This window comes from Theropithecus gelada, chromosome 7b (assembly GCF_003255815.1).
Source record: "Theropithecus gelada isolate Dixy chromosome 7b, Tgel_1.0, whole genome shotgun sequence".
NCBI lineage: Eukaryota > Metazoa > Chordata > Mammalia > Primates > Cercopithecidae > Theropithecus > Theropithecus gelada.
The window spans coordinates 74,855,132-74,875,561 of NC_037675.1; the positions used below are offsets into that span (position 1 = coordinate 74,855,132).

The 20,430-nt window shown below is 47.3% G+C and overlaps 2 protein-coding genes across 2 annotated transcripts in view; one reads left to right on the forward strand and one right to left on the reverse strand.

Annotated features, from left to right (window-relative positions):
• Nucleotides 1-20,430, reverse strand: part of HEATR4 (HEAT repeat containing 4) — a 50,695-nt gene that overhangs the window by 4,501 nt on the left and 25,764 nt on the right. Inside the window, exons 11-17 of the mRNA XM_025392967.1 lie at nucleotides 19,904-20,022; nucleotides 17,344-17,524; nucleotides 16,189-16,258; nucleotides 15,268-15,457; nucleotides 14,022-14,100; nucleotides 11,937-12,096; nucleotides 9,211-9,269 (exon numbers count right to left, since the gene is read on the reverse strand). Of these exons, the coding sequence (XP_025248752.1) occupies nucleotides 9,211-9,269; nucleotides 11,937-12,096; nucleotides 14,022-14,100; nucleotides 15,268-15,457; nucleotides 16,189-16,258; nucleotides 17,344-17,524; nucleotides 19,904-20,022 (858 nt within the window). The remainder of the gene's footprint in view (nucleotides 1-9,210; nucleotides 9,270-11,936; nucleotides 12,097-14,021; nucleotides 14,101-15,267; nucleotides 15,458-16,188; nucleotides 16,259-17,343; nucleotides 17,525-19,903; nucleotides 20,023-20,430) is intronic.
• RIOX1 (ribosomal oxygenase 1) lies at nucleotides 6,974-9,549 on the forward strand. The gene has a single exon (XM_025392968.1). The coding sequence runs from the start codon at nucleotides 7,160-7,162 to the stop codon at nucleotides 9,086-9,088; it is 1,929 nt and encodes a 642-aa protein (XP_025248753.1). The 5' UTR covers nucleotides 6,974-7,159; the 3' UTR covers nucleotides 9,089-9,549.

Consider the following 20,430-nt stretch of genomic DNA (forward strand, 5'->3'; position numbering starts at 1 on the left):
CACAAAAAAAAAAAAAAAAAAAAAAAAAAAAAAAAAAAAAAAAAAAGTTCTTCTATAACAAATAATTCCATTACCCAGAGGGAAATTCTGTCTTCAGTTTGGTTTATATCTTTCCAGATATAACACACACAAAAAACATACATGGTTTTAAAGAAATTATATATAATGTAGGCTCATGCCTGTAATCCCAGCACTTTGGAAGGGTGAGGCAGGTGGATCACCTGAGGTCAGCAGTTTGAGACCAGCTTAGCCAATATGGTGAAACCCTGTCTTTGCTAAAAATAGAAAAATTGGCTGGGCATGGTGGCAGGCGCCTGTAATCCCAACTGCTAGGGAGGCTGAAGCAGGAGAATCACTTGAACCTGGGAGGTGGAGGGTGCAGTGAACCAAGATTGCACCACTACACTCCCACCTGGGTGAGAGAGGGAAACTGTCTCAAAAAGGAAAAGAGAAGAAAATGAAGGAAAGGGGAGGGGAGGAAAGGGGAGGGGAGGGAAGGGGAGGGGAGGGGGGAGGGGAGGGGAGGGAAGGGAAGGGGAGGGGGGAGGAGAAGGAAAAGGAAAAAAAGTAAAAGAAATGATATATAATGTATATGGGCTGCATTTTTTAGCAAAAAATGGGACAACATATTGTTCTATAATTTGATTTTTTAACACATTATAGACATTTCCTTGTCATTCTTTTAAATAACTGCCAATTGGTACATATTTGAGTAATTTCCAGTTTTGAAATTATAAGCAACAAGCATCTATGTATAAATATCTTTGTACACATGGGTGACTTTTTTTGTTTGTTTTTTTGAGACAAGGTTTGGCTCTATTGCCCAGGCTGGAGTGCAGTGGCAGCATCTCAGCTCACTGCAACCTCTGCATCCCAGGCTCAAGTCTTCCTCCCACCTTAGCCTCCCTAGTAGCTAGGACCACAGGTGTACATCACCATGCCTGGCTAATTTTTGTATTTAAAATGTTTTGACTTGGCATGGTGGCTCATTCGTGTAATCCCAGCACTTTGGGAGGCCAAGGCAGTTGGATCACTTAGGGCCAAGAGTTCGAGACCAGCCTGGCCAACATGGCAAAACCCTATCTCAACTAAACATACAAAAATTAGTTGGGCATCGTGGCACATGACTGTAATCCAAGCTACTCAGGTGAGGTACAAGAATCACTTGAACCTGGGCAGGCAGAGGCTGCAGTGAGCCAAGATCATGCCACTGCATTCCAGGCTAGGTGACAAAGCAAGACTCTGTCTCACAAACAACAAAAAAAGAAAGATAGAAAGAAAAAAGTGCTGATTTTTCACAGTGACGGCATCTCGCCGTGTTGTTCAGGCTGGTCTGGAACTCCTGAGCTCAAGCAATCCACCCACCTCAGCCTCCCAAAGCATTGGGATTATAGGTGCTAGCCACTGCATCTGGCCAGTGAATATTTTTTAAGGATAGATTTCTAGATGTAGAATTACTACTGGGTCAAGGATATCAAAATTTTGTATTGATGAATTGCCATCTGAAAGTTTTTATTGACATTTGGGGCCAGATAGTCCTTTGTTATGACATTTGGGGCCAGATAGTCCTTTGTTATGGGGCTTCATTGTACATTGTAGAATGTTTTACAGCATCCCTAGATGCTAGTAGCATCCCCACTGTTGGACAACCAAAAATATCTCTAGATATTGCTAAATGATCCCTGGGAGTGCAAAATAGCCCCAGGTTCAGAACCACTGCCTCAGACATTTGCTTTCTTTTACTTTCCTTTTATTTCTTTCTCACCGTCTCCCTTTCAACAACTCATGCTATCCTTCCTTCTTTAAGAAAAGACACTTAAAGGAATTTATGAGGCCAGGTGCGGTGGCTCACACCTGTAATCCCAGTACTTTGGGAGACTGAGGCGGGTGGCTTGCCTGAGCTCAGGAGTTCAAGACCAGCTTGACCAACATGGCGAAACCCCATCTAGTGAAAATACAAAAATTAACCAGGTGTGGTGGCATGCACCTGTAATCCCAGCTACTTGGGAGGTGGAGACAGGAGACGGGAGAATCGCTTGAACCCAGGAGGCGGAGATTGCAGTGAGCCGAGATCGTGCCATTGCACTCCAGCCTGGGTGACAGAGTGAGACTCTGTCTTGAAAAAAAAAAAAAAAAGGAACTTATAATTTAGTATATATCACCCTTCCCAGTATATTTACATTTTAGATATAGATGAAGTGAAAGTGACAATGACTAATTCAAGAATAACTATCTAATGATGGGATGAATTTTGATGGCAGAGATAATTTGGGGTACTTTCCTGATAGGCTTTAAATCATACTATGTATACTTTATTTTATTTATTTATTTATTTTTTTTGAGACGGAGTCTCACTTTGTCGCCCAGGCTGGAGTGCAGTGGCACCATCTCGGCTCACTGCAAGCTGCGCCTCCTGGGTTCACGCCATTCTCCTGCCTCAGCCTCCAAGTAGCTGGGACTACAGACGCGCAACACCACGCCCAGCTAATTTTTTGTATTTTTAGTAGAGACGGGGTTTCACCGTGTTAGCCAGGATGGTCTCAATCTCCCGACCTCATGATCCACCTGCCTCGGCCTCCCAAAGTGCTGGGATTACAGGCGTGAGCCACCGCGCCTGGCCCCCATACTATGTATACTTAAACATACTGTTGGCTCTTCTTTTCTGTAGCAGTTTCTCTGAATAACAATGATTAACATCTATATTCAGAATGCCAAGTTCCTTTGATTTTTTTAAAGGGAATTCTGTTGATTCAAAACAAAAAACAGAAGAGTAAGGCAAGCACAAGAAAAATGAGATGAATTAGAGAAAGTAAAGTTTATTGTTTAAAAAATACTGTATTTTGGCTGGGCGCAGTGGCTCACGCCTGTAATCCCATCTTTTTGGGAGGCTGAGGCGGGCAGATCACCTGGGTCAGGAGTTTGAGACCAGCCTGGCCAACATGGGAAACCCCGTCTCTACTAAAAATATAAAAATTAGTCGGGTGTGGTAGGGGGTGCCTATAATCCCAGCTACTCGGGAGGCTGAGGCAGGAAAATTGCTTGAATCTGGGAGGCAGAGGTTGCAGTGGGCCAAGATAGCACCACTGCACTCCAGTCTGGGTGACAGAGCAAGACTCCATCTCAAAACAAACAAACAAAGCCTATATTTTTAGCAGGGCATGGTGGCTCATGCTTGTAATCCCAGGGCAGTGTGCTAAATGCAAGACAGGATAGAAAAAGGCATAAGGAAGTATTTTCCTTGAATTTGGGAAGGAATATGACAAGAGCACGAATTATCAGCACAATGTGTTAAATTCATGTGAAAGAGTCAAAATTCTCTTGAGATGAAGGCGATGGTAGGGCCTTTGGAGAGGAGATGGAATGTGAAATGGGCTTTAGTTAGGGTTTTGACAAAAGATAACTGGAGGACAGCATGCAGAGGAAACAGCCTGAGAAAACATATGAAGGACGATATAAGTAAGCAACAGCAAACAGTCTATCTTGTAGAAGTAGAGTTTATAGGGGTTGGGGATGATAGGCTGTAACGTTATGTGACTTCAGTACCTAGCTGAGGAACTTGGATTAGTCAATGGGGCACATGGGTAGATTTTGAGTAGGGTGACGACAAGCTTGGGGCCTCAACTTGAGAAAATTAATCTTGCAGCTATCTGTGGTATAAATTGGCATGGGAGATGATATGGTTTGGCTCCGGGTCCCCACCCAAATCTCATGTGGGGATTTGTAATCCCCAATGTTGGGGGAGGGACCCGGTGGGAGGTGATTGGATCATGGAGGCAGATTTCTCCCTTGCTGCTTTCAATGATGGTGGTTGAGTTCTCACAAGATCTGGTTGTTTTTGTTTTTGTTTGAGATGGAGTCTCGCTCTGTCACCCAGGCTGGAGTGTAGTGACGCGATCTGGACTCACTGCGACCTCCACCTCCTGGGTTCATGCAATTCTCCTGCCTCAGCCTCCAGAATAGCTGGGACTACAGGCGCGTGCCATCATGCCCGGCTAATTTTTTGTATTTTTAGTAGAGATGGGGTTTCACCGTGTTAGCCAGGATGGTCTTGATCTCCTGACCTCGTGATCCACCCACCTCGGCCTCCTGAAATGCTGGGATTTCAGGCGTGAGCTTGCTTCCCCTTCACCTTCCACCATGATTTTAAGTTTCTTTAGGCCTCCCCAACCATGCTTCCTGTACAGCCTGAGGAACTGTGAGCCAATTAAACCTCTTTTCTTTATAAATTACTCAGTCTCAGGTAGTTCTTTTTTTTTTTTTTTTTTTTGAGACGGAGTCTCGCTCTGTAGCCCAGGCTGGAGTACAGTGGCCGGATCTCAGCTCACTGCAAGCTCCGCCTCCCGGGTTCATGCCATTCTCCGGCCTCAGCCTCCCGAGTAGCTGGGACTACAGGCGCCCGCCATCTCGCCCGGCTATTTTTTGTATTTCTTAGTAGAGACGGGGTTTCACTGTGTTCGCCAGGATGGTCTCGATCTCCTGACCTCGTGATCCGCCCATCTCGGCCTCCCAAAGTGCTGGGATTACAGGCTTGAGCCACCGCGCCCGGCCTTCAGGTAGTTCTTTATAGCAATGTGAGAACGGCTAATATAGGCGCAATTAACGGTAAAGAGATGGCTGGGCGCCGTAGCTCATGCCTGTAATCCCAGCACTTTGGGAGGCCGAGATGGGTGGATCACCTGAGGTCGGGAGTTTGAGACCAACCTGACCAACATGGTGAAACCCCATCTCTACTAAAAATACAAAAATTAGCTTCGGTGGTAGCAGGTGCTTACAATCCCAGCTACCTGGGAGGCTGAGGCAGGAGAATCACTTGAACTTGGGAGGCGGAGGTTGCACTGAGCCAAGATTGGGTCATTGCAACACAGGGGCTGGGGCAACACAGCAAGATCCTGTCTCAAAAAAAATAAAATAAAAAAAAAATAAAGGTAAAGAGACTAGTTGGGAGGCTATTTGTAATAAACCAGGATTTCTCTGTCTCAACACTACACTACTGACATTTTGCATCGGATAATTATTTGTTGTGGGAGGGTCGTCCTTAGTATTGTAGAATGTTTAGCAGTGTCTCTAGTGTCTACTTACTAGATGTTAGACAACCCCTCGCTCCCATATGACTTTGCCAAATGTCTCTATGGAGGCAATATCACCCTCAGTTGAGAACTGTGTGTGTAACAGACCATGTGAGAAATAAAAAAGGGTGGATGTTAGACATGGGTAAGGGCAAAATCTAAAAGCCTTGGCAAGTGTTTGGATAGGCATGCAACTCAGAAAGAGGGAGTGTTGAAAGCTCAAACAGAGAAAGGTCCTAGAGGCCATGTACTGTAGTCTACTATGCTTATCATTGCTTGAAACATTGTAAACCCTCTTGGAAGGCAGTTTGGTAAAATCTATTAATAATCACAGAAAGTATCTTACTTTTTGACCCAGCACTTTTATTTCTTAAATGATTCAAATGAAGACAAGGAACCTTTTTTTTTTTTTTTTTGAGACGGAGTCTCGCTCTGCCGCCCAGGCTGGAGTGCAGTGGCCGGATCTCAGCTCACTGCAAGCTCCGCCTCCCGGGTTCACGCCATTCTCCTGCCTCAGCCTCCCGAGTAGCTGGAACTACAGGCGCCCGCCACCTCGCCCGGCTAGTTTTCTGTATTTTTTAGTAGAGACGGGGTTTCACCGTGTCGGCCAGAATGGTCTCGATTTCCTGACCTCGTGATCCGCCCGTCTCGGCCTCCCAAAGTGCTGGGATTACAGGCTTGAGCCACCGCGCCCGGCTAAGACAAGGAATCTTTATGTACAAAGCAATTAGTTGCATGACAGACAGTGACCATGTTCTCAAAAATTACACCCTCATGCCACCACATTGCCTGTTAAATTAGAGGCCCAGATTTAAGAACTCGAATTTAAGAGCCAGAGAAGTTGCAGCTAAAGAAACAAAATCCTAGAGGGGCAGGAAGGGCAGATATCAAGAATGCAAGTAGAGGAAAACATAACTTCTTTTTCGGAGAGAGGACAATGAATTTGAGAATTTGTATTGGAGAAAGGAGGGAGAGAAGTTAGGTGGAGGAACTCCTAGATAGGGTTTCAGTCAGCGAATTCATCTGCAGAGCAGAAGTTTATGCGGAACTCAAACTGCCTGGGGGCATTCCTTGAAAACAAGAATTCTGCACTTTTTGGTGAGAAGTTGCCGGTGGAACATCCTGTTCAGAAATGAGGACATCTAAGGAACCCTGCAATATGCAAAGACTAGAAGGAAAGAACAGTCAAGTAGCCATTTCTCCTGGGGAGTCTCTAGTAACTTGATTTTGTGCTTCGTGTTGTTTTTTGAGACGGAGTGCGGTGGCGCGACCTCGGCTCACTACAACCTCCACCTCCCGGGTTCAAGCAATTCTCCTGTATCAGCCTCCCAAGTAGCTGGGACTACAGGTGCAAGCCAATACACCTGGCTAATTTTTGTAATTATTATTATTTTTTTTTTTTTTAATTTTTTTGAGGTGGAGTCTCGCTCTGTTGCCCAGGCTGGAGTGCAGTGGTGCCATCTTGGCTCACTGCAAGCTCTGCCTCCTGGGTTCACGCCATTCTCCTGCCTCAGCCTCCCGAGTAGGTGGGACTACAGGCGCCCGCCACCACGCCCGGCTAATTTTTTGTATTTTTCTTTTTTAGTAGAGACGGAGTTTCACCTTGTTAGCCAGGATGGTCTCGATCTCCTGAGCTCGTGATCCGCCCGCCTTGGCCTCCCAAAGTGCTGGGATTACAGGCGTGAGCCACCGCGCCTGAGCAATTCTTGTAATTTTAGTAGAGACGGGGTTCCACCATATTGGTCAGGTTGGTCTCGAACTCCTGTCCTCAGGTGATCCACACACCTCGGTCTCTGAAAGTGCTAAGATTACAGGCGTGAACCACCGCGCTTGGCCGCAACTTGATTTTTAAATTGCTCTCTGAGTGTAGATTCCTTGTTTGTTTGGCAAGGGTTCTTGCCGCTTTAGTTTGAAGCCAAACATTTAAAGAAAGAGAGCGGGAGGGACCGAATAGAAGAATGGTGGGCGTGGCCAACCCCAAGGTGGCTGGAGGCCGCGCCCCCTTCCCAGAGTGCACCGCAGCCGCTGCATTCAGGAACCTCTATAGCCTCGGCCCCGGCCGGTGGGGGAAGACGATCTAGTCTGGTATCGCCATGGATGGGCTCCAGGCCAGTGCAGGGCCGTTGAGGCGCGGGCGGCCGAGGCGCCGGCGCAAGTCTCAGCCACACAGCGGGTCGGTCCTGGCCCTGCCCTTGAGGCCCAGGAAGATACGAAGGCAAGTGAGAAGTACTGTACCCACCATGGCGCAGGTGCTGAGGGCGCAGACGCTGCCTAGCAAGGACTCGGAGGACTCGAGGGTGGAGTCGACGGCCGACGACCTGGGGGACACGCTACCCGGTGGGGCGGCGGTGGCGGCCGTCCCGGACGCAGCCCGGCGAGAGCCATACGGCCACCTGGGGCCCGCAGAGCTGCTGGAGGCCTCGCCCGCCGCGCGCTCCCTGCAGACCCCGCCGGCGCGCCTGGTGCCGGCTTCCGCGCCGCCCGCAGGCCTGGTGGAGGTGCCCGCCGCGCCGGCCCGGGTGATGGAGACTTCGGCCCTGCTGTGCACCGCGCAGCACTTGGCGGCCGCCCAGTCGTCCGGGGCCTCTGCGACGGCGTCAGGGCCGCAGGTGGATAACACGGGTGGGGAGCCGGCTTGGGACTCCCCGCTGCGGCGCATCTTGGCCGAGCTGAACCGCATCCCCAGCAGCCGGCGGCGAGCGGCGCGCCTCTTTGAGTGGCTCATCGCGCCCATGCCGCCAGATCACTTCTACCGGCGCCTATGGGAGCGGGAGGCAGTGCTGGTGCGGCGGCAGGACCACACCTACTACCAGGGACTTTTCTCTACTGCCGACCTGGACTTGATGCTGCGCAACGAGGAGGTGCAATTCGGCCAGCACTTGGACGCCGCTCGTTACATCAACGGGCGACGCGAGACCCTGAACCCACCCGGCCGCGCGCTGCCCGCCGCCGCGTGGTCCCTGTACCAGGCCGGCTGCTCCCTGCGCCTCCTCTGTCCGCAGGCTTTCTCTACCACTGTGTGGCAGTTTTTGGCTGTGCTTCAAGAGCAGTTTGGAAGCATGGCAGGCTCCAACGTTTACCTCACGCCACCTAACTCGCAGGGCTTTGCCCCCCACTACGACGACATCGAGGCCTTCGTGCTGCAGCTGGAAGGTAGGAAACTCTGGCGTGTATACCGACCCCGAGTCCCAACCGAGGAACTGGCTCTGACATCCAGCCCCAACTTCAGTCAGGATGACCTCGGTGAGCCGGTGCTGCAGACCGTGCTGGAACCTGGAGATTTGCTGTATTTTCCTCGGGGCTTCATTCACCAAGCTGAATGCCAGGATGGAGTCCACTCTCTGCACCTCACCTTGTCCACGTACCAGCGCAATACCTGGGGTGACTTCTTAGAGGCCATACTGCCTCTGGCCGTGCAGGCTGCAATGGAAGAAAATGTGGAGTTTCGGAGGGGTCTGCCCCGAGACTTCATGGATTACATGGGGGCCCAGCATTCAGATTCTAAGGATCCGCGAAGAACCGCTTTCATGGAGAAGGTGCGGGTCTTGGTTGCCCGCCTGGGACACTTTGCTCCTGTCGATGCTGTGGCCGACCAGAGAGCCAAAGACTTCATCCACGATTCTCTGCCCCCTGTTTTGACTGATAGGGAGAGGGCACTAAGTGTTTACGGGCTTCCAATTCGCTGGGAGGCTGGAGAACCTGTAAACGTGGGGGCCCAGTTGACAACAGAAACAGAAGTCCACATGCTTCAGGATGGGATAGCTCGGCTGGTGGGTGAGGGGGGCCATTTGTTTCTCTATTACACAGTGGAAAACTCCCGTGTGTATCATCTGGAAGAACCCAAATGCTTGGAAATATACCCCCAGCAAGCTGATGCCATGGAACTGTTGCTTCGTTCTTACCCAGAGTTTGTGAGAGTGGGGGACCTGCCCTGTGACAGTGTGGAGGACCAGCTTTCCTTGGCAACCATGTTGTATGATAAGGGGCTGCTGCTCACCAAGATGCCTCTAGCCCTAAATTAGTTTCTTGCTGATTGCTGGAAACAAGGCAGTAGTGATTCTCCCCTGCCACTGCTACTTTTTTTTTTTTCTTTTTTTGAAACTCATGTTCTTACCTTGATAACCATCAGTGTGCTCACATTTACCTTTATGACTGCTTCAATGTCACAAACCTCAGAAGGTCTTCTAGGAAGAACCATCTCATCTAGGTACAAAAGGAAAAGGAGAAGTTGGAGGTGGAAAAAAACCCTTGATCCGTGATCATTTCAGAGCACCAACTTCATCACCCTCAGGCTTCAGTGTACTGGGTGGCACTGATCATGTCATTCTGCTTGAGACCGACATTAGATTTTTTTTGGAATTTGGATCTTTCATCTGAGTTCTTTTTCATTGTTTGGAGGGAGGGTTGGGGTCAGTATCCTGTTATTGTTAAATTTGTATGAACCTTAGAAAAGTTATTAAAGTGCCAAAGAATGTTTCCCTTTTCTAATGCTAGATTATTATGTGGGATGGTTTGAAGAAATGCAGGAGCAGGAGGAAGATAGGGAAAATCTATAATGGCTGAAGTGAAAAGCAACTTGGGGTGGTTGTAGAATGTAAAAGGAGCATGTTAATCTCTTAAGGAAGAGAATCTCAGGCTAGGTGCGGTGCTCATGCCTGTAATCCCAGCACTTTGGGAGGCCAAGGCAGGTGGATCACCTGAGGTCAGCAGTTTGAGACCAGCCTGGCCAACATGGCAAAACCCCATCTCTAGTAAAAATACAAAAATTAGCCAGGCATGGTGGCACGTACCTGTAATCCCAGCTACTAGGGGGCTGAGGCAGGAGGATCACTTGAACCTGGGAGGCGGAAGTTGCAGTGAGCTGAGATCGTGCCACTGCACTCCAGCCTGGGCAGCAGAGCGAGACTCGATCTCAAAAATCTCATCTGATTGGGACCAATTCACTAACTTTGGGGATAATTTATGCTATTTAATTATGCAACCCAATTCTAATAGAAAAATTATTTCATACTAGCTAGTTCAGTTTTAAGAGCATGGTATGTTTTTGCTCACTGCTTGCATCCATGGCTGGCACTGCTGTCATAAGGGCAGCATGTCACCTAGTTGTGCCTTCATGGACCTTTGGCAACCAACTTTTAGCAAGCTGGCCATGAAGGAAGGCTGGTGTTCAAGTTACTTTCCACTCTCATTTTTATTCTGGCAGTTGGAAGAAACTTCCCCAAATCTGACAAGTGAATATTCTCATGGTTGGTGGAAAAGTGCCTGATGTACCAGAAAGAGCACTGGACTTGGAACCAGAAGACCTGGGTTTGGGGTGGTAGCTGGTAGGCAGCTGGCTGAGTGACCTGAGGTTGCTGCTATGCTTGGACACACAGATTTTGTAAGTATATTTTGGTACAGCTTGATTTCTGCACCTTCATCATTTAGGTTGTGTCTGGGACTCTTAAGAGTCTATCACCATAATGGATAGTTTTCTGTTGTTTAAGGTTGAGAACTTTATAAGGTCTTTTTTTAAAAGTTACAAAAGCATAGACATACATTAAGTAAAAATGATAGTTCTCCCTCCAACCCCACTTTCCAGAGATAAGCACTATTTTTTGTTTGTTTGAGACAGGGTCCCACTCTGTTGCCCAGGCTGGGGTGCAGTGGTGAGATCTTGGGTTACTGCAGCCTCAACCTCCTGGGCTCAAGCAATCCTCCCACCTCAGCCTCCTTAGTAGATAGGACTTCCGGTGTGTGCCACCACACCCAGATAAGTTTTATTTATTTATTTATTTATTTTTGTAGAGATGGAGGGGTCTTGCTATGTTGCCCAGACTGGTTTTGAACTCCTGGCCTGGGGTGATCCTCCCATCGTGGCCTCCCAAAGCACTGGGATTTCAGGTGTGCACCACCATGCCCGACCACCAGCCACTACCACTATTTTTTTTTTTTTTTTTTTTTGAGACGGAGTCTCGCTCTGTCGCCCGGGCTGGAGTGCAGTGGCCGGATCTCAGCTCACTGCAAGCTCCGCCTCCCGGGTTTACGCCATTCTCCTGCCTCAGCCTCCCAAGTAACTGGGACTACAGGCGCCCGCCATCTCGCCCGGCTAGTTTTTTTGTATTTTTTAGTAGAGACGGGGTTTCACCGTGTTCGCCAGGATGGTCTCGATCTTCTGACCTCGTGATCCACCCGTCTCGGCCTCCCAAAGTGCTGGGATTACAGGCTTGAGCCACCGCGCCCGGCCCACTACCACTATTAAGGTTAAGCTCATAAAGCTTTTTTGGGTGCTTAATCAAACATACATGGTGGTAGTGTTTTATAAAGACTTGTGTTTTTCTGATATGTCCTTCTTTAAATCAGTTCAAGTAGAGATAACTTTTTTTTTTAAGGGAGAAAATATATGAATAAAAACCTGGGGGCCGGGCACGGTGGCTCAAGCCTGTAATCCCAGCACTTTGGGAGGCCGAGACGGGCGGATCACGAGGTCAGGAGATCGAGACCATCCTGGCTAACACGGTGAAACCCCGTCTCTACTAAAAAATACAAAAAACTAGCTGGGCGCAGTGGCGGGCGCCTGTAGTCCCAGCTACTCGGGAGGCTGAGGCAGGAGAATGGTGCGAACCCGGGAGGCGGAGCTTGCAGTGAGCTGAGATCCGGCCACTGCACTCCAGCCTGGGCGGCAGAGCGAGACTCCGTCTCAAAAAAAAAAAAAAAACCTGGGGAACAAAAAAAAAATAACAAAGACTGAGTGGATGGTAGCCAAGAGGGAAGGACCCTTTCCTGACTCTTTCTTCCTCCAAGCCTTGCTACTAAGTCCCAAAACATCCAGATCCTGGAAGAGGCTTATTAAAGGAATCAAGGCATAGAACTCACCCCTAGGAAACCTACCCTGAAAAGTTTCTTGGAGTAAAGTTTGGAGTGTTAGTGGTTCTTGTTCTCCTTTGGGTTTCAAGTAAACACGTTTTGCTTCCTCCCTCACTTTTCCCATGACTATCTCCAGCTTGAGTATTTTCTGTACCAGCAAGTCCTTTTGGCTTAGTGTTTTAATCTGAATTAGAACAAATAATGCAAAACAAAACACCTGTACTAGGCAGCAAATTATCAAAAAACGAACAAATAATGCAAAACAAAACACCTGTACTAGGCAGCAAATTATCAAAAAACAAAAAAAAATTAATAAAATAATTGTGGGAGGCTGAGGAGGGAGATCACTTGAGCCCAACAGTTCAAGGCTACAGTGAGCTGTGAGCATGCCACTGCACTCTAGCCTGGGCAACAAAGTGAGACCCTGTCTCTAGAAAAAAAAGAAGTAACTAATTGCATATGCTTATCAGTAGTAGGTGGTACATAAATGCCTGAGAACATTGTTCTCTTATGATATTGGTTGGAGATTTTTTATACCTGTTCATGAAAATTTTACTTCAGGGCTGGGCGCGGTGGCTCAAGCCTGTAATCCCAGCACTTTGGGAGGCCGAGATAGGCGGATCACGAGGTCAGGAGATCGAGACCATTGTGGCTAACACAGTGAAACTCCGTCTGTACTAAAAAATACAAAAAACTAGCCGGGCGAGGTGGCGGGCGCCTGTAGTCCCAGCTACTCCGGAGGCTGAGGCAGGAGAATGGCGTAAACCTGGGAGGCGGAGCTTGCAGTGAGCTGAGATCCGGCCACTGCACTCCAGCCTGGGCGACAGAGCGAGACTCTGTCTCAAAAAAAAAAAAATTTTTTACTTCAGCTTTTTGGGCATGATGAAAGGAACCTGCTAAGAAATGTTTGCTTGAGGCCGGGTGTGGTGGCTCAAGCCTGTAATCCCAGCACTTTGGGAGGCTGAGACGGGCGGATCACGAGGTCAGGAGATCAAGACCATCCTGGCTAACACGGTGAAACCCCGTCTCTACTAAAAAATACAAAAAAAGTAGCCAGGCGAGGTGGCTGGCGCCTGTAGTCCCAGCTACTGGGGAGGCTGAGGCAGGAGAATGGCCTGAACCCAGGAGGCGGAGCTTGCAGTGAGCTGAGATCCGGCCACTGCACTCCAGCCTGGGCAACAGAGCAAGACTCCGTCTCAAAAAAAAAAAAAAAAGAAAGAAAGAAATGTTTGCTTGGTGTGAAGTTGGTTTCTTGAATTACCTTTTCAAAGTCCTTTCTCCTCTATTCCTTCATCTCATCTAACAGTTTTGAAAAATTAAAACAATCCAGGCCAGGCGTAATGGCTCATGCCTGTAATCCCAGCACTTTGGGAGGCTGAGGCGGTTGGAGGGTGGATCACTTGAGGCCAGGAGTTCAAGACCAGCCTGGCCAACATAGCAAAACCTTGTCTCCACTAAAAACACAAAAAAATTAGTTGGGCGTGGTAGCACATGCCTATAATCCCAGCTACTTTGGTGACTGAGCCACGAGAATCACTTGAACCCAGGAGGTGGAGGTTGCAGTGAGCCAAGATCACACCACTGCACTCCAGCCTGGGCGACAGAGCGAGACTGTCCCCCCCTCCAAAAAAAAATGAAAAATTATATTAACCCTTTCAGCTAGAGATTTTCTTTGGTGAGAGAACCCAGATTAGGAATTCAGAAAAATTAAGAAGAAAATCTAGGGGGCCAGCTCCTGTCCCTTATTCCTTCTCTATGCTTATTTGCAAAAAAGGAAAAATAAACAACTTGGGTTTGGGGATGATGGGGAGAAAAACAGAAGGGAGGGAAATAGTATTTCTGAAACAATAACAATAAACTGATTTTTGAGCGCTGCTTGATAGGACTAATAGGATTTTTGTTTTGTTTTTGTCTTTACTAGTAGGACCTTATAACCCAATCGTGCACAGGTGCTTTGCATTTTCAAATGATGCGGCATCTGTGTCTGGGGTTTTTGAAAGTATTTCTATGGTGGGAAAAAGGGTATGTACATATTTGAGGAGGACAGGGTCTGAGGAACTCTTGAGAGCCCTGAATTTTCTCTTGAAAACAGAGCTTGCACTTATTTACCCTGTTCTTGATTTCCTGAAGCATTTCTTGGTTTCCTTCATTTCCTAAGTTGAGTATCTTCATTGTCTGGTACACTTCTCTGAAAGATAAGAAGGACTTCTTAGATTATTCTACCCTGCCCTTTAAAGAAGTATGGGGATAGAAAATATAGGACTTGGAATCAGTTAAGAATCCCAAGTTCCAATCCTAACTGTGCAGTTTTCTGAGCCTTATATGCAAAAATGGTGTAATGCTTAGCTTATAGGAATACTATACAGTTTTTGAGACAATATACTTGTGGGTTTTTTTGTTTGTTTTTTGTTTTTTCCGAGATGGAGTCTTGCTCTGTTGCCCAGAGCTGGAGTGCAATGGCGTGATCTCGGCTCAGTGCAACCTCCGCCTCCCAGGTTCAAGCGATTCTCCTGCCTCAGCCTCCTGAGTAGCTGGGATTATAGGTGTGCACCACCATGCCCAGCTAATTTTTATATTTTTAGTAGCGATGGGGTTTTACCATGTTGACCAGGCTGGTCTAGAACTCCTGACCTCAGGTGATCCACCCACCTTGGCCTCCCAAAGTGTTGGGACTACAGGTGTGAGCCACCGCACCTCGCCATGCCCGTCTAATTTTTGTATTTTTAGTAGAGACGGGTTTTGCAGTGTTGGCCAGTCTGGTCTCAAACTCCTGACCTCAGGTGATCCATCTGCCTCGGCCTCCCAAAGTGTTGGGATTACAGATGTGAGCCACTGCATCTGGCCAAGACAATATATTTGAAGGTGCCAATAGGTAGCATTTACTGAACACCTTTATGACAGGCGCTAAACATGTCATCTCATTACTTGTCACCACAACTCTATAATGTGGACTATCACCTGCATTTGATAGATTGAAAAAAATGGGCTCACAGAGTTTAAATACCTTACACAGGCTCACATAGCTCTTGCATGCCAGAGCTGGAATTCAAACCCTGGTCTTTTTCACTCTAAAACTTGTTGTCCCAATAGGCACTTGATAAATGTTAGTTGAATGTATGAATAACTTAAAACCATCCTGGTGGGGAGAAAAGATGCATGAACTACGTAAGTTTGACTTTCAATCTAATTTAGGCCAGTTTTTCTGTTACCTACGTGGGTGAGTGGTGAATGTGCAGGTGAGACTGTGCTTTTACTGCCATTAGGCAGCCTGGAAAGTCAGGAATATATTCAATGAGCAAAGATGTGAGAGTTGGCCGTATAAGGTAATGGTGGGAGCCAGAGGTTTAGTGCTTACTTTAGAACAGCATCGTGGTTCTCCAGGAGCAGCACGTCTAGGAAGGTGTCCCTGACCCGGTCCCCTTGAAGTTTCAGGGCTAGGATGCTACGGCAAGCTTCCAGCCGTACACCTGGTGACTCTTCATAGTGAATAGCCCAGAGCAGAAGATCCGTCAGCTTGGGACTTACTTGCCCAATCTGTCCCAAAGCTGCAGAGATTAGAGGGCAGCATGTCCTTGAAGACTGAGCTTACTATATTCTAGCATCCAGAAATAAATTGAGTTTTGCAAACAGTACTTTTCCTTTTGGATGGTAATCACCATTATAATTTTAAGGATAGGTTAGAGTGGGACATTACCTCCAAAGAATTTCTAGAAGAGGGATGTTCCATCCCATCCTTGCCCATTAGGATATTTGCCTATTTCGGGGATGAAATATGGAACAGATAACATGGAAGATCCACCTAGTCCCAGCAGGGTGATGGGGAAAGGAGGCACAATTATTTATCTACGTCAAAAAGAGAAGCAATGCCAAAGATTCTAAAAAGAAACTAGGCTGATTAAGGGGCAGGGTTTTAGGGCTGTAGCAGTCTTGAAACTGATCTGACTTATAGAGCGTAATAGTTGAGATATCCAAGGAAAGCAAGATGCATCCAGCAGTGGATACATACTTGGATCTTATCCTTAATTCTGTTGGCTGGGACTGTCTTGTCAGCCCTGTCTTTAACTTAAGATTGACATATACCTAGACTCAGGATCTTTCACTAAAAATTGAAGAAGAAAATTATCTTTCTCTTCTCAGACAAGGAACTTCTGAAAAGCTAAGATCATTACCTCTCCTGCACTTCACCCCTTTATTAGAGAGTTTCTGGGGATCATTTATACTTGCATAGGGAAAGGTATTTAAGGTTTAAGAGTTTGGGACACTACTTCTATAATACCTCGAATGGCAAAGGCCTTGATTTTCCAGTAAGGATCTCTCTGCATCAGGTTCAGGAGGCATTCAAGCACCTGGGATGGATAAAAGGCAGTGTTAAGTGGGGAGAACCAGAGCAAGAATGAACCAGAAGCAACTGGGTGCAGTGGCACACACCTGTAATCCCAGCATTTTGGGATGCCAAGGTGGGCGGATCACTTGAGGTCAGGAGTTTGAGACCAGCCTGGCCAATGTGGTGAAACCTTGTCTCTACTAAAAATACAAAAATTAGCCGGGCATGGTGTCACACGCCTGTAATCCCAGCTACTTGGAGGCTGAGGCAGGAGAATTGCTTGAACCCGGGAGGTGGAGGTTGTAGTAAGCTGAGATCGTGCCACTGTACTCCAGCCTAGGTGACAGAGCGAGACTCCATCTCACAAAAGCAAAAAAACAAAACAAAGCAAAATAATGAATCAGAAACAGGGACACCACTTATCTCTAAAAGGAGCTATAATTGAAAAATGACCTATCAATTCTGGTGACAAATGAGCTGGAGCCTAAAGTACCAACCTGTATGCATAGTGAGTAGATTAGCTGAATTATCTGCTATTGATTTTCTCAGTCTACAGATCTGTGGCCATATGGCTTCTCTTGAACACTTCAAATAGATTTTTCCCTAATAACGGAATTGTAACTCCATTTATGGGAGTTGATCCTAAAGCCCATCAGCACCCAGGTAATGAGAAGCTAGTTAACTGAGGTGAGAACAGGATTCAGGGGTGTGCTCTAGAACTGAAGTCTGGGCTGGCTGGGAGCTAAACCAAGCTTGTCCAATATGTGGCCCGGAACGACCTTGAATGTGACCCAACACAAGTTCGTAAACTTTCTTAAAACATGAGATTTATGCATGGACCTTTTTTTTTTTAAGCTCATCAACTATCGTTACTGTTAGTGTACTTTATGTGTGGCCCAAGACAATTCTTCCAGTGTGGCCCAAGGAAGCCAAAAGATTGGACGCCCCTGAAACGGTCCTGTTTGAAGTGGCTTATGTACCCCCTTCCCAGTTCCGATCTCTCATTCTGTGTCCCTGCAGAATGTTGAGCATACTGTGCACAACCAGGGAAGGTAATGCCCTCTTCAGGTCAATCAGGTACCATAAGAATATGTTTCCCTGACTCACCATCTTGTCGCGGATTTGCAGGGCACCAGCTGCCAAACAGGCTGCCCGCCGAACTGCTGTGAAGTCATCAGAGAAGCAGTGCAGGAAGCTTGGGAGAAGCTTGGCGGTCATAAGCTTGAGCTCACCTATCAGGGAGAGAGCTTCCACACGCTCCTGGGAATTTCCTTGACCCAGCTTGACCCTGTAAGGCACAAGTTGCTTTTCTTTCGCTTCCTTAAACTTTCAGTACCTAACTCCCAACCCCAATGTATGCCCTCCTGATAAAATCCGAGTTCTGTAGGCTGTCAATCCCAGTTAGCCTTATGCTCATAAGGTAAGTTTTACTGGGTACAGAGCTCGATTGTCTTCTTTACTTGAATCCCTAATTCATAGCTATTTGGTAATTAGGTAATGCAGGGCTTTCAGTTACATTGAATGACTGAATAAAGGAAAATGTCAACTTGCACCTCTTTTCACAGTCAAGTTCTCTTCTCCATCGCCCTCACGTGTGCCATGATTATTTCTGCATTTGGCTTCCAGCCTAGAATGCCTATGTAGTCTTTTTGTTTGTTTAAATTATTTTTATTTATTTTATTATTATTATTATTTGGAGACGGAGTCTTGCTCTGTCTCCCAGGCTGGAGTGCAGTGGTGCAATCTTGGCTCACTGCAAGCTCCACTTCCTGGGTTCACGCCATTCTCCTGCCTCAGCCTCCTGAGTAGTTGGGACTATAGGCACCCACCACCACGCCTGGCTAATTTCGTTTTTCTTGTATTTTTAGTAGAGACAGGGTTTCTTTTTCTTTTTCTTTTTCTTTTTTTTTTTTTTGAGACAGAGTCTTGCTCTGTCGCCCAGGCTGGAGTGCAGTGGTGCCATCTCGGCTCACTGCAAGCTCCGCCTCCCGGGTTCACGCCATTCTTCTGCCTCAGCCTCCCGAGTAACTGGGACTACAGGCGCCCACAACCACACCCGGCTAATTTTTTTTGTATTTTTAGTAGAGACGGGGTTTCACTGTGTTAGCCAGGGTGGTCTCAATCTCCTGACCTTGTGATCCTCCCGTCTCAGCCTCCCAAAGTGCTGGGATTACAGGTGTGAGCCACTGTGCCCGGCCTTAAATTATTTTTAGAGATGGAGTCTTGCTATTGCCCGGGCTGGTCTTGAACTCCTGACCTCAAGTGATTCTCCTGCCTCAGCCTGAGTAGCTGGGATTATAGGCACTTACCCACTCTGCCTGGCTCCTATGCAGTTTCTCTCTTTTTTTTTTTTTTTTGAGATAGGGTCTTTCTCTGTTGCCCAGGCTGGAATGCAGTGGCATGATGATGGCTCATGACAGCCTTGGACTTCCTGGACCCCGGCAATCCTCTTGCTTCAGCCTCCCAAGTAGCTGGGACTACAGGCATACACCACCACACTGGCTAATTTATTTTTATTTTTATTTTTTATTATTATTTTTGAGACGGAGTCTCACTCTGTTGCCCAGGCTGGAGTGCAGTGGCACGATCTCCGCTCACTGCAAGCTCCGCCTCCTGGGTTCACGCCATTCTCCTGCCTCAGCCTCCTGAATAGCTGGGACTACAGGCGCCCACCACCACGCCATTTTGTATTTTTAGTAGAGACGGGGTTTCACCATGTTAGCCAGGATGGTCTCGATCTCCTGAGCTCGTGATCCGCCTGCCTTGGCCTCCCAAAGTGCTGGGATTACAGGCATGAGCCACCATGCCCGGCCAATTTTTTTTTTTATTTTTAGTAGAGACAAGGTCTTGCTATGTTGCCCAGGCTGGTCTCGAAATCCTGGGCTCAATTGAGCCTCCTGCTTCGGAGTCTCAAAGTGTTGGGATTATAGATGTGTGCCACTGGGCTGGCCCTCCTGTGCAATCCCTCTGTGAAACTTGGCCTTACACCTCTAACCATGCTAAGTATTCCATTTTTCTGCTCCAGCAGTTATGGTATACGCCATTTGTTCTAGTTTTTAATGATTTGGTATTTTTAATTAGGTGTTTGTATATTTTGCATGTGGTCATCAGAATTGCATCATACTTTCGAACACCCTCCAACACCCAAACCATTGCCTCACGCCTACTGGGCACTCAATGATTCTTTCCCTAGTCACGTTGTTAGTTTGTAGGGACTGTTAATTTTTTACAGTGGGACCTGGTCCAGGGTCTGTACAGAGGAGCTAAACAAATGCTGGGTGGCTGAATCCCAGGCCTCCTAAGCACTTTTTCCTTTCTTTCTTTTTTTTTTTTTTTTGAGACGGAGTCTTGGTCTGTCACCAGGCTGGAGTGCAGTGGCGCTATCTCTGCTCACTGCAACCTCCACCTCCCGGGTTGAAGTGATTCTGCTGCCTCAGCCTCCCAAGTAGCTGTGACAACAGGTGTGTGCCACCATGCCCAGCTAATTTTTTTTGTATTTTTAGTAAAGACAGAGTTTTACTGTGTTAGCCAGGATGGTCTCAATCTCCTGACCTCGTGGTCTGCCATTCTCAGCTTCCCAAAGTGTTGGGAGCCACCATGCCCGGCCTGCTTCCTAAACACTTCTAAGAATTTAGAAGAGTGTCTCCTCATGTTGACTGGGTCTTACCTGATTATGTCATGCACCTCTTTCCCAAGGCTCATTTGCCCCAGCGCCTGCGCAGCTGCTCGCCTCACTTCCTTATTCCAGTCATTCCACATCAGCTGGATCAACTTATGTTTCATATCCTATAAGTAGATATGATCGTTAGCTATCACTTACTGAACGTTAATTTTGTGCTTGGCGTTGTGCTGTTTTTTCTTTTTTTACCCATCACTGTACTAATGAGGATTGTCGTGAGTGTTTTTTCCCATCCCTTACTCTCCCAAAGAATCCAGCGGGGCAGATATTGCTACCATTTACAGATGACAGAATGGAGGCTTTGATCAACTTGTCCAAGGTTAACCTGGTGAGTGCTGGAACCAGGACTCAAACCCAGCTCTCTCTCCCAAGCTCATCCTTTAAACTATATGGTATCAGTGCAAACATAATCTGTACCTGGGAGACTTAAAATTTGAAAATGATACTTGATGAGGTGACCAGCTCATTGCAGTTTGCCTGGGACTCTCCTGGTTTTGGTACTGAAAGTCCCATTG

Coding starts and splice junctions, on each gene's coding strand:
- RIOX1 (XM_025392968.1), top strand. CDS start 7,160: ATGGATGGGCTCCAGGCCAGTGCAGGGCCGTTGAGGCGCGGGCGGCCG.